Source organism: Chinchilla lanigera, unplaced genomic scaffold (assembly GCF_000276665.1).
Source record: "Chinchilla lanigera isolate Chin_1 unplaced genomic scaffold, ChiLan1.0 scaffold00052, whole genome shotgun sequence".
NCBI lineage: Eukaryota > Metazoa > Chordata > Mammalia > Rodentia > Chinchillidae > Chinchilla > Chinchilla lanigera.
The window spans coordinates 9,347,187-9,361,462 of NW_004955453.1; the positions used below are offsets into that span (position 1 = coordinate 9,347,187).

Consider the following 14,276-nt stretch of genomic DNA (forward strand, 5'->3'; position numbering starts at 1 on the left):
GGAAGAAAAATATAAAAACTATACATTTTTAAATGAATCACAATACAGCAAGATCTGAAGACAGGACTTTCATTAGGCTACTGATCTTAAACTGTTAGTCCCTAATACATACAGTATTCTTGTACCCTTTCCAAATATTACCTGTCTGACCCTCTCACCTAAGAAGCAGCAATCTCCTCCCAATTAACTGTTTATTTGAAGCAAAAATTGTACAATGTCATGAAATAAGCATAATTCCTATTTTCTATAATGTCAGTAGATGATATATCTCTCCCTAAGGGAAGAGCTCTCCTTGTGTTGTTTTTATTCTGGTGGAACAAAAACTTTAGAAAGTACAAGAAAGATGAGAAGTAAAATCTTGGAGGAATCCCTGAGCCAATCTGACTTCTCTCAGTAGGAGGAGGCCTTATCCGTCTTTATTCACCCAATATCTTGGCCAAATACTATGGTGTTAGCAAGGTTATGCAAGCCACCAGTGAAAATTAAGAGTGCTTTTTGCCAGTGCACAAAAATATGAAACATGAAACATAATGTTGAGCAAAAGGAGTAGGCAAAAGGGTTTTGAGCATTCTGATGTAAGCCAGAGGAAACCAACCTCTCACAAAACTCATGTTATCTGTGAATGGCAAAGAAGGCTGTCACTGCGGCAATTAAGAGGCATCTAGACTATACAGTGCAAAATTGATGTCTCTGTTACTTTTCTCTCTTTGCTTGGACAAAATACCCCAATGCCCAAAATTAAGGAAGGAAAGGTTTATTTAGCTCACTCTTTGTGAAGATTTCAGTCTGTAATCAGCTGGCTTCAAGGCAGGGTGGCATAGCACAGGGGCAGCAGTTTAAGGTGGCAGAAAATACCAAAAGCCACAAGAGCAAAAAGGGGAGAACAAGCCTCTTTTCCTCCCTTATATTGTATGCAGGCTACCCGCCCTAGGGCAGGTGTACAATTCACACCATCTCTATGCCCTCCTCTTGCATATGCTCAGGATGTTTACAAAGTGAAGACGCTGGCCCCCTCCTGAATCACTTAGTTAAACTTCTAAACTTCTCAAGTTGACACAAGAAACAACATCTTAGAGTGGTAAGGGCATGTACTCTACACACTGGGATGTAGAGCTTCTGAATTACTCAGTGAAGCTTCTAGACTTCTAGAAGCCTCAAGCTGACACCATGTATCAATCATTACAACCTACATTACCATATTTCTTGGAAGCCTCACACCTTAAGACATTTAGTCTCAGTGGTGTGCAGATAAATGTTTAACAACTGACTCTCTAGAGGAGGAAATGAATTAGTACTGGTGGCCAATTTCTGTCATGTGAATTCTGCCATCGATAATTTCAAGCTGCTAATGAGGCTTCATTGAACACAGGGCTGGGAAGAGATGTACACACCATTAAAAACCACTTACACCACACAATGAGATGTAAACAACCTCAAGGGTGTGGGCAATCTTATCATAAATAATAAACAAAATAATTAGAAAGTAATGAATTTTGAGTACTTATTACTTTTGGGTTTAGTGCAATTTGTTTAATATTAAATTTATCTAACTTAGTTATTCATGCTGCTTGACAACTGATATGCAAAATTCCTGAAAATATAACAATCAGCTTTTCCCAAACTGAACCACTGCTATAAGTATTCCACTTTTCAAGGTAAATTTTCTTAAGGCAATAATACTTAAAGTTGTTCTCAGCAACTTCCACACTACTATAAAGGAAGACTGGTGGGATAAGTTTTTAGGGAGGGAAGGAACTGCAGCGACTCGGGAGTCAGGGAGCAGATGTAGCTGAGTGAGATGCAGAAGGAATGTGGGCCTACATGCATAGACAAGGCAGGAAAAAGCTTGTTTGTTGATTAAGATGAAAAATGTAAATCCAGGAATTGTAGCAAGACCATCTTTCTCTCAATACTTAACGTTCATCACGTAAAGCATGTCGCTGAAGCCGGTTTGAACACCTTTTGTGTTCATCAGACTATAAAATTTACCATCACAGTTGTTTGGCCATTTGTATAAGCATTATCTGAAGATGGAAAAAATAAATTGAAGATATTCTGCAGAATATCTGTAACTTGACTCCTCCATGATTTTTTATTTCCAGTCACACATAAATTTCAGTTTCCAAAATTAAAGTAGCTAAGAGAAATCACCAAAGATGATTTAGGGTCTTCTGTATACCCTTCTCAGAACTCAGAATTATAGTAAATTTTTTTGCTAAATATGAAAATAATTGTGTGTGTGTGTGTGTGTGTGTGTGTGTGTGTTTCTGTACTTTTACAGAGCTGACCGAATCAGCAAAATGCAGATCATTCCTGGGAGCCTGGATATCGTTGTGGACAACGTTCCTTTGGATCATCCAAGTATGATGATGACCTCATGACTCAGTTACAGAGTTTTGAACTTGCAGTGGAGATTTCTGTTTGCTTGCTTGGTTAATTGATCCCTTAAGCTTTTGCAGTTTGTTTTGTTTTGTCCAAAATGAAAACTCGTTATGGAAATGGAATTTGCAATGCGCCTCCTTAGTTCTCCCTTTAGACAATCAGTACCGTGAGTTAGACTACATTCTGGGTTGCAGAATATTTATCTGATATATGCAAATCAGTGTTGAATAGTCAGCAAGATGTTAAATTGTATCATTTAATCCGTAAAACCCTGGATGGCTGCACATGAGTAAAGTCAGGTTCAGATAGATGAATTAACTGTTTACCCACTGGGGAAGAATCTGTATTCCATCCAGTTCCTCTGACTCACAGTCCAGGCTGGTTCTTCCAGAGGGCTGAGTAGCCAGAGGGTTGTTCTGAGCCCTGGGTGTAGTCCCCCAAGAGGCACGCAAAGATTACAATGGAAATATTGCTGGACTCTGTTACTGCACAGAGGTTCTATGTTTTTCAAAATGTACTCAAAAATGCTGCTTAGGTCAAGAAAAAAATTAAAATTTTAAAAACTTTTACTAGGCTACACCAGAAAGTTTCAAAATTCAGAATAAGTCAAGGCTTCTTCTTTTTTTTTTTTTTTTTTTTTTTTTTTTTTTTGGTCTTTTTTTTTGAGACAGGGTCTTACTGTGCAGTTCAGGCTGGCCTTGAGCTCAGTTTGTAGCCCAGGCTGGTCTCAAACTCACAACCATCCTCCTGCATCAGCCTCCCGAGTGCTGGGATTACAGGCATGTGCCACCACGCCGAGCAAGTCAAGGCTTCTTATAGTGAATGACAACCAGGGAGACAGTTGTTGTCACAGGACATTTGTGTTGCCACTAGCACTACTAAGGTTTCCATTTGTGTAATGTTCCACAAAGCATTTTAATACGAAATATAATGAACATTCTAAGTTAAGCCCTGACTCCAAATCACTTTATATTGATTGGTATGAAAAAACAGAAGATAAACTAAGCCATTTCCTCTACCTGACTTGGGAAGCTGGGGCTTTTATTACATATAGAAAAGAAAAGCAACAAGAGAGAAAGCTAAATATTCTCTTCGAAAGAATGGTAAGACATTAGAGAAATTTGAACGTAAAATAAAAATATTATAAATTGACTTAGGAAAAAGTTGTAATCTGACTCCCAAGCACATATAGCTAGTCACTGTGCTTTATTGGATATGGGCAGATTCCCTCTGGGCTAAAGGGCAGTAGCTTTGCTGTCCTCTGCTTCGACAAACTACAGCCTCTGCAGCCTTCAAACTATTTAGCAAGAGAAATTCGATGTGTAAATTCCCACTGAGCTCTTCTCTCTTTTTTCTTAAATTATTCCTACAAAGTTATACTTTAAGCTCCTATAAAAATTGAAGGGAAATATAAAACATCTCATAACAAATAATGTCAAGAAGGTTCCAAGACCTACTGTGAAATCATTCCACAGAGAAGAATTAGTATTAATCTATCTGGTACTATTAGTAATAGATCTAACAGGCAATTTTTTCCTGTCATGTATCCATATTTGTATTACTTATATTAGTAATGTAGTAAAGATCGGTGGGTTACTCTTTATTTTATAATATCTAGTTAATATATGTAGAGGATCATTAGCCAAAATTTATTTTTTAAATGAAACAATATAAAAGTAGATGTAAATACATCTAAAAGACTCACCAGCCTTTTAGACATGACTTTAATATTAAATTTATAATTTATTTACTCAGCATGCCTACATCTTACTATTTTTTTTTTACCCTAACACTGCACAACATCATTTGGTACACAAGTATGAAGTTTATGTTTTAAGAACATTTGTTTTAAAATGTGTTAAATGTTGTTCACTTTTTAGAAGAACCATATTAAATGACAAACTCTTATTTTCTGATTTTTTAAGACTGTGTAACATCGTCCTTTATCCCTGTCAAGCCTTTCAACATGATGGCTCAATCAGAACCCACAGTGGAGGTGGAAGAATTTATTTATGACTCAACCAAGCACTGCCGTCCTTACAGAGTGTACAAAAATCAAATTTACATTTACCCCAAACACCTCAAATACGACAGCCAGAAATGTTTCAACAAGGTATGCAACCAGCTTCTGAGGTAGCAGCTCCTCTCTGCACCACACACAAGACGCTGCCAGACAGTTTCTAAAAGTGCAACTGCAAATCACTGGCCAGCACTTCAAATAGCAAATCATTTGGGGAAAACACTTACTAAGGAGCCGTGTGGCCCATCTTAGAGCTGTTTAAAGATACACAGTTCAGAAACATATTACTAATCCTGTCTGAAATCAGCCCTAAATGAATTTTATTTAGACCATATTTTTAGTTTCCTGTAATATTCTGAAAATAGCACCCTGCCCCTTCCAATATGAGCTTTTGCTTTCCTTTGAAAGCTTTGCAAACCCTTCTGCTATTTCTGAGCACTGTGCCTAACGTCACAAGAAAATGTTGGTTATTCTACACTTTCCAGATTGAATTAGGAGCTACTTATTTTAGGCACTTAGATTTTTTAGGGTGTTATTGAAGAAGAAATTACAATTTCCATTTCCCCCCACTGTCATTTCAGGCACGAAATATAACCGTGTGCATTGAATTCAAAAATTCCGACAAAGAAGGTGCCAAGCCTGTGAAGGTGAGCCAGGTCCAGAGGGGACAGAGCGTGAGGAAGGGGGAGAGGTGTTGGCTCTGTGTTACTGGCGGGCTTTTAATGTGAGTGAGGTTGAAAGAGGAACAATTTAATGCATTTGCTTTCAGTTTTCTGAAATGTACCTGATTTAATAGCCGTCATTAGCTAACGCTATTAGACATGCCAGCCTTTGGTAGCCCCCTTAGCTTTTCACGATTTGGAAAAAAGGAAACCATTCTAATGTGAAATAAATGCAGATTCCCCTTTGAAAGAAGCTGCTCTTTGCAAAGATTAGCTGGGCTCTGGCTTCTTCCTGTGTGATCTGAAATGCCACATCCCAGGCGGCCTCCATGTGCTCTGAGAGCGCAGGTCCTTGCTGGCCTTGCGGCTCATGCAGTGAGCTATATGCTTCGAGGAAGGTTTGTCGGATTATTCAGAAGAACAATGACTGGTTAGAGAATGAATGAGTCACACAGCAGAAACAGAAAGAGTTCTTCAAAATCATCTTAGCCACTGTCCTGGTGCACAGGTAACAACCTCCACACAATCATCAGCCTAGGGACAGAAAAGTAAGTGAAATACAATCACCAAACAAGGACCGTGCGCGGACATACTAGGCCTCATAGAGTGCAGTTTTTGTGTGAAAAATCCTAGGAAAGAAGAGTAATCGCAGGGGTGTAAGTCCCATGTTTTACTGGATTGTAAACACCATACAGAGACACAGCAAGGTCAGATGCCAGGCTCCAGCAAATGGCTCAGAGTTCAGCTACAGCAGGCTTCTAAAGTGCATGACTAGAAAATGCCCGGTCCCATTCCCTGGCTTGATTAGGGCAGGGATAGATCAGTATCACCACGTACTGGAGCCTGGAGCGGGACCTGTCCTGCCAGCTCAGCCTTCACAGGAGGAAGCTGGAGTGCTCAGGGCTGGGGTCCAGACAACCCTTGTGGTCACCCAGGACCTTGACTCTAGACCAGAGCTGGTATCATGGTTCCCTTCTAGGAGTCACTCTGCAGCAATCAGTCTTGAACAAGTTACCCTTTACTTACAATAATCAAAGATCAAGTTTTTGGCTCTGACATCATTCCTATAAAATGCATAAAAACTTCCAGATTTTCAGCACCCCACTGTATGATAAAAGCAGGGCAGCACACCAATGAAGTTCAAAGTTAACTGAAAGTTAGGTCTGCCTGGTAAGTTACCACACAGTGTGTCTTGGCCCTGCAATTGATAACAAGGGTCATGACTATTTTTTAACTATTTCAGAAACACGTAATTGTCCCCCTCATACCTTTCTACACAGTGCATATATGGAAAACCTGGAGGGCCCCTCTTCACCTCAGCCACCTACACAGCAGTTCTGCACCACGCCCAGAACCCGGATTTCTCCGATGAGGTAAGGGCCAGGGCTCCTCTGCCCCAGCAACTTGTAAAGAGGATGGGTGAGTGGGTTCAATCAACACTCTTCCTAGAGCACACCTCAGGCCAAGGACAGGCTTTGGCAGGTATGTGCTTACTAAGATTTATAAACGCCACCAATTGAGTGGCTTCTCCAGTGTGTTACAAATTCACACATTTAAGCACAGGATTGATTTTTTACTGTTTCATTCTTTAACAGGGAGATTGTCTTTTTCTTTTATTTCATAAAGATAATGCTAAATAACTTTTCCAACCATGGCAGCATTTTATGTCACAATAGAAAGAACAGATGACACGGGTGTGAGCTAACACCATCCTTTATAACCTGAATGACTGAACAAGCTTATACTCTTCTCATCATGGCAGGAGCATGTCCTGCCCTGGCCAACTCGAGATCACCCCAGTGCACGCCAAGCACCAGGCTGTATTCTACACACACACCACCTCAGTTAATGTGCAGAGCCATTCTTAGAAGTAGCTACTATTGTTACCTCCCTGTCTTATGGATGAGAAAACGGAGGATCAGAGGAGTCATGTGGCTTTCCCAGAACCACAGAACTAATAATAAGTGACAATCAGAATTCAGATCAGACCATGTGATGACTCCAGATCACTCTGCTTTAACACATATAAAAATGTCATTGGGTCAATGGTAAGTTACCATACACATGCTAGCTTCTGTAGTGAACAGCTCCAGACAAACAAATTTCAGGCATCTCACTTAATTTCTAACCATACAACCAAAGTCTGAAAGAATGCAACTTGCAGATCTAATGCCAGGGATCTAAAGAGTCTATTTTTTATGTGCAGTTCCTATTAATGCTAGGACACATTGCCACAGGGTAGTGGCTTAAAACAGTGCTCACGTGTCTTACAGTTCTGACGGTCAGAGGACAAAGGGGCCACAGGGCTGAAGTGCAGGTGTCAGCAGGGCCGCTCCCCTTGGAAGCCTGTGGAGGAGAATCTTTCCTTGGCTTCTCCAGCTTCTAGAGACTGCACACGCCCTTCCCCTGTCTCCTTCCCAGCAGTACCATCCCTGCCCTCTGCTTTTGTCCTCACATCTCCGCTGACTCTGACTCTCCCGCCTTCCTCTTGTAAGGACCTTTGTGGTTAACAGTGCTCACTTGTAAGCACTGGATAATCGCCCATCTGATGGATCCTAACGTAACACGTCATAAAGGCCCCTTTACCATGCAAGGTGACACATTCACTGGTTCTGCGAAGTAAGACATGGAGGACGTGGCTGGGAAGCATTTTCGCGTCCAGCACACCATGCTATGCATCAAACATTTTATAACTAACCAAAGAGGCACCAACGAAGCAGCCTGCCTGGCCTTTCTCCCCACCTCCATATCCATTCAGTGCAAGTAATTTTCCTCCATAAATTCAGGACAGAAGGGGAAAAGAAAATTAAGGTGAAGAGCTATGACCCTAATACCAAATATTTACCATACTGCTTGAACCTTTAGCCAAAACTATGAAAAAATTGCATTCTTTGAAATAATTGTGGTTCCATGTCATTGCTCACTTTGGCTTTTCATCCTTTCCAAGCACATATACTTTCAAGAGTCCTCAGGGAAACTACGAGCTTTTCCACATGAGAACTGTGTAGTATGAACACCTTAGTGCTCTCTTCAGTCCAGGTTTAAAGTGAAGGCTTTATCTTCTTAAGGACAGCAGAGACGATTGCCTTAACTGCAAAAATGGTTATAAATTCTCCCCAGGCATTGTCAGAGTAAAATATAAATATTTGCAGTATTTAAGGAGAAGATGTTTTCGTTAGCATTTATGCAACTGGAATTCTTGCATGCTGGTTGCATTCCCGTGAGTCCTTAATGAAAGCTAAAGAAGAAAATGTCTTTCCATTGCGTTGTTTATTATGGTGTATTTTGAAATGTGTGTTGGCTTTTGTAACTAGGTTAGCATGTGCTGTATAAAGCATATGTAAGCTTATAAACCGTCCAAATTCAGGGATTCTCAGACTTAAATCCACACATCGGAATTATCTGGAAAGCTTGTTGAAGCACAGATTACCCTAGATTTGGGTCTTCAGTATGTCTGGGTTGAGGATTGAGAATTTGTGTTTCTGAACGAGTTTCCAGTGACAATAATGTTGCTACTCAAAAAACCACACGTGGGTAACCACTGTCTTCAATCCTTTCTTAAACATTGTGAAAATAAACTGGTTATATGAACAGGACGTCTAATAAATAGCTGGTAGGTAATTTGCAGGACAATCCCCTTGTTGCTTGACTTGACAGTTCTGAGAAGTACCTGGTTGCAGATACTGGGCTGAATGTAGCTTGCCCAAATGGGATCTTGGAGTTGGCAAAGAGCTCATCAGAAAATGTGGCTTCTTGTCCTGGGAGATCCTAGTTCTAACTATCCCACCCAAGCCCCAACATCTCTGGTGATGGGTCCCAGCTCTGAACCATCCTTTTCACAAGGCCATGGTCAGTGGGGGATTAAATGTCAATTTATCTGACAGTACTTAGAAAACTGAGAGGCACTATACATGTAGACATTTATTTCAAAACATCTCTCTGCAGAAATACAAAGTAACATACACCAGTTTCATGTTTTACACATATTTATATTTATTAGGGGCATTATTTGTAGAGCTCCAGCATGATATTTTGACAAAATGGTTCATTTCTTAGTTACCACAATATCATATTTTGTATGTTTTGCTATTTTTTGTTAAAGGAATAGATTGCCTGTTAAGTTAGGTCACTCACCACTGCCACATTTCTCAGCAGTGTGCACATGAATTGCATAGGGATCTTATTAAAATACAAATGTTGGGCTGGGGATTTAGCTCAGCGGCAAAAGCGCCTGCCTGGCAAGCGCAAGGTCGTGGGTTCGGTTCCCGGTACCGGAGGGGGGAAAAAAAAAAATACAAATGTTGAGAGGCTGGGGATATAGCTCAGTGGCATAATAAGCACCTGCCTGGCAAGCACAAGGTCATGAGTTCAATCCCCAGTACTGCAAAAAAAAAAAAAAAATACAAATGTTGAGTCACTATGTCTGTGTTAGTGTCTGAGATTCTGCATTTCAAATGAGCTCTCAAGCAGTGCTCATGCAGCGGGCTCAGGACCACACTTTGGGAAACAAGGACTTCCAGTTTACTCAATTTACATCCCTTAATGATAGTTTCTTAATCTGTGTCTTTCTTACATTCTACAGTTGTATGTGTGTGTGTGTGTGTGTGTGTGTGTGTGTGTGTGTTATTTATGGGTGTGATTAGTCCCTACTCTAGTAACATAAATTATCTTAATGAGAAACACTAGGTGTTCTGAATTATTATACATTACTGTCAGCAGCACATATATTTATTGAGAGTTAAATCAATACATCCAATATTATCAAATGTGGATCTAGATTTTTAGTTTAAAAAATTTTTAAATGCTATGCTTTATCTTGTGCTGATCATGGGCAAATTATTTTAATCTCAGTCCAATGAGGATCTGTTTCATTGCAGGTGAAAATTGAGCTACCAACACAACTGCATGAGAAACACCATATTTTGTTTTCTTTTTATCATGTCACATGTGACATCAATGCCAAAGCCAATGCCAAAAAGAAGGAGGCTCTGGAAACATCAGGTACTGACAGGAAGAAATTGCAGTGGCTTTGTGTTATCCATTTGACTCCGGGTGGAAGGAATTTTTAAAAATTCTGATTTATTGAATTGTTTAGTGAAGTTTAGTGTTCAAAAATCATAAATATCTTTACTTTCACTTTTTGCCAGGAATATTTGTGTCCAAAATCTTCCTCTGTTTTTTCTTTGCACAGTTGGATATGCTTGGCTTCCTCTGATGAAACACAATCAAATTGCCTCTCAAGAGTATAATATCCCAATAGCAACAAGTCTGCCTCCTAATTATTTAAGCACTCAAGATCCTGCAAGTGGAAAGGTACTAAGTAATGTATATGATTTAAGAGGAAAAATGCATCAGCTAAAAGGCATGAGGTTATCCTCTTTCTCTGCTACTTAAATCAAAACTACAGTGTATACATCCATTGTACTTCTGAATGAAGTTTGCCTACGATACTCCAAGTCTGTTATTTAGTTTATGGCTACTAGAAATGAACTACAAAAAATAATTCCTGATATTATATTGATCTCCTCTATCAGTATTACCAAATGTATTTGCATCTTGCCTTTCCCATCTCTATAGTAATAGTAAAAGTAGCATAAACTAATCTTTCATTTTTTTAATATCAAATTGTCACAATGACAGTAACAAATTGTTTTTCGCAGCATGGTGGGAGTGACATTAAATGGGTCGATGGTGGTAAGCCGCTCTTCAAAGTGGCCACTTTTGTTGTATCAACAGTGAACACTCAGGTGAGTAAGTCATCCTGAAATATGAGCACCTTCTTGAACACACAAAATCATAAGAGAGCTCCTGCTGCCTGCCCAAGATGAGACTGCTCATTCCATGAGAGGTCAAAAGGGCAGGTGGTGCAATATTACCAAGGAAAATACTTAGCCTATAGTTTTGTGTCTCTCTGAAGATAGAGTCTCCTAATATCATAAGCCCAGATGCCATAAAACATCAGATCAAAATATTGGACATGCATCTAACATGTTGAAACTTCCTTTGCAGTATAATTTCTTCCACTGATAATCCAGATGTTAAAATTGTTAAATATTAAAAATAAAATCTTTGGCTATTTACTCTGAAATGAAGTCTAATTTGTAGCACCTACTCAGAGCAGTGAGACTGGCAAAAATTCACTCAAGAGTCAATTCCACCAATTTCTGGCTTAGTGACCCTGGACAAATTAATTACTGGGCCTTATTTCCTTATCAAGAAACTGTATCTATAAATTATCTCCATTTAAGGTTGCAGTGAAGATCAAAGTGAGAAACTACATAGAAAAATATTTCACCAGCAACAATATGCTGTCTGTACATATGTAATTATTGTCAAGTCACCACAAGGTGAAGAGTTTTCTGGCATGAATTATAAATGAAAAAACAGATTATTAAGAGTACATTTAATATGTATTTCTTCTTTCTCAAGTTCAATATGCATCCGCTTTCCCATTTTTGTTTCATGCTCCTTTATTGCCTGCCCATACTTGGTTGCTAAGAAAAGTAAAATAGTACAGTTACTGTTACAGTCACGGTTTGCAAGGGAATAGATTAAATACAGTAACACAATTTATAGGATTATGTTATAATATTCACCCAAAAAAGTCAAATGCAGAAAAGTGCAAGAGATCTGTCCATGTGCTAGAGACCCAGAGAATGTATCTGAGGGCCTGGATCTCGCAGCAGTGTCCCTCATGAATTCAGTGGGCATAGAGCCCACAACAAAGTCTTCGTGTCAAGAGGCCGAGGAATCCATGATGGAAGACTGAAGGGTCTGAGCCCGAAAGCCCAAGGGCTGATGTTAGAGTCCAGAGAAGCTGTGCCAAAAGCCTGAAGGATCTGTGCCTGAAGGCTGAGGGATCTGCACTAGAGCCAGGAGGCGACATTCAAGATGAAAGCAAACACCAGAGCTCCCCCCGAAGAGAACAGCAGCCATCCTGGCAGCAGAGAGGACCCAAATTCCTCAGACAAGGAGAAGAGCCAAGATCCTATCAGGAAGACCAGCTGCAATAAAGCTTCTCCGAGGAAATCAGCAGCATGTAACCTTCCCCTCCTGTTCTCCTTTTATGCTATTCTGGCAGCAATCTTCAAGTGGGTCTTCCACACCCAGAACTATGATGACTCAGATCAAATGGGCATTCTTACTCAAGCTGACCATTAATTAATCTACCACAGTTACTGTATGTGTATTAGGTTAGAATTTCAGTAATCTCTGACATTTGAAGGCCGATTTAGTCCTTCTGCCCAGTTCTTTACCCGCAACTGATTAAACCTAGTCAGGTTCCACAAAATGGCCCATGTCCAGGAAACCCTATTTTATTTATCTCAGACTCTTCTGAGTTGCTTGTTGTAAGGCTTAGCCCTTCTCCTTCTAACTCACCCCCATGCATCCTTCTCTACATCCATGTCTACCACCTACACATTCATAGAACTTGCCTCCATTTCTAGGTGCTGAAGGTCCTGCTCTGCTCTGTGCTCTCCACCCACAACATATAGACTTGCTTCCTCCAATATCACTTTGATACCAATAATTCCTTGGCCAGGAAGGCAATACCTCGCCCTCTCCCTTTCTCCCTCTCTTCCTCTCATTGGTCTCATCAGTTTATATATCCTTCAAATCTTGCCCAACTCTTACTTCCTCCAAGAAACCTTCCCTGTTTCCTGACCCCACAGACAAAGCTTTTGGTTGTCTCATCATGTGCCTCAATGTCATCCTGCTTTTGCTTAAAGCCTTTATCCAATCATGATTAAACTGATGTGGAACTTGACTAGGTTTAATCAGTTGTGATGAAGTCATGGTGTGGTATTGTCTCCTGGCTGTAATGAAAGGGCCACATAGAAGAGGTCAGGTTTGCCCTCTCCACTCCTTCTTAAGTAAAATGCCTGCCAGGGGCTGGTAGAAGGTCGGCTTTCAATAAATGATACTCTGGATGAATCGAGGAAGTAATATTTAAAAGGAAACAGCTGTCTTTAAGAAAAGAACTACAGCTAGGAAACAGAAAATACACACACACACACACACACACACACACACACACACACACACACACTCCAGTCTGATTGGGATCCATGCCTCAGATGCTCTTCTAGAGTGTTCAATGCCAAAGAAACATGCAGAGTATATCTTCACTCTGCCCATCTAGCTCACTTCCTAGCTGCATAACTCAGTGCAGAATGTAGAGAATTCTCAAATAGTCTTCAAGGGCAAGAGTTGGGTTTTGGTTTTGTCATTTTGTTTTATTTTGTTTTCAGTAGTGAGGATTGAACTCAGGGCCTTCACCCTGAGCCACATCCCCACCTCTCTTTCCTTCTTACTTCCTCCCATCCTGCTTTTATTTATTTTTAAACATTGAGATAAGGTCTTGCTAAATTACTGAGTTGCCCAGACTGGGCTCAAACCTGTAACTCTCTTCCCTCAGCCTCCCAGAGTGCTGGGATTATAGATAGGCCTGAACCAGTTTAAGTGTTACTTTTATCATTTAATCTTTTTTTTTTTTTTTGTAGACTTCTTACTATCAGGCTGACTCGGACATTTTAAGCCTGAAAATAATATCCCTATGCAGGTTAAACAATACATGGCCTATATGTGTTAAATAACATGTGAGAGAAATTGGTAGAAGGCTAAGGAAGAAGCAGGAATGGGAAGATAAACAAAGGAAACTTGAGAAAGAAGCACAATTGCAGGAAGTAATTCTCCAGCCGTGGAGACCTATAGGAATGAAGTGGGAGAGAGAGTGGGCTTTGTCAGGTGGAGGGAGCCTTCACCATCCCCAAAGGTCCTGTGAAAATGGATGCTTTGTGTCTGACTTCATGGTACAGTCCTTTCATGGGGGCATCAGTCCTGCAGAAGCTCTCAGCACCATGAGCATTTGTAACACCATTTGTGTGTCATCAGAAACAAATGCTTCCTTTGCTGTTGCAGGATCCACACGTGAACGCGTTTTTCCAACAGTGCCAAAAGAGAGAGAAAGACATGTCTCAGTCACCTACCTCGAATTTCGTCCGCTCTTGTAAGGTAACACGACATGCAGGTAGTTTCAGTGGTCTCCAGGGTAAAAAAACACCAACAGAGACCTTTCATTCCCCACTGAGTAGCAAATGAAGACATGATTAGTGTTAAAGATTTTTAAATACCGTATCAATTCAGAGAGTAAAGCGTTGAATTTCATAATTTCTAAATAGCTGTGTCTGTTGACCAGAAAAAGCAGAGAT

General features: G+C 40.2%; 1 protein-coding gene across 7 annotated transcripts in view; it reads left to right on the forward strand.

Annotated features, from left to right (window-relative positions):
• Dock10 (dedicator of cytokinesis 10) overlaps window positions 1-14,276 on the forward strand; it is a 195,036-nt gene that overhangs the window by 117,652 nt on the left and 63,108 nt on the right. For all 7 annotated transcript variants that reach the window (XM_005395477.2, XM_005395478.2, XM_013519950.1 and 4 more), the window contains exons 16-23: window positions 2,282-2,361; window positions 4,308-4,495; window positions 4,984-5,049; window positions 6,345-6,437; window positions 9,942-10,065; window positions 10,256-10,377; window positions 10,725-10,811; window positions 13,987-14,079. In XM_005395477.2, the coding sequence (XP_005395534.1) occupies window positions 2,282-2,361; window positions 4,308-4,495; window positions 4,984-5,049; window positions 6,345-6,437; window positions 9,942-10,065; window positions 10,256-10,377; window positions 10,725-10,811; window positions 13,987-14,079 (853 nt within the window). The remainder of the gene's footprint in view (window positions 1-2,281; window positions 2,362-4,307; window positions 4,496-4,983; window positions 5,050-6,344; window positions 6,438-9,941; window positions 10,066-10,255; window positions 10,378-10,724; window positions 10,812-13,986; window positions 14,080-14,276) is intronic.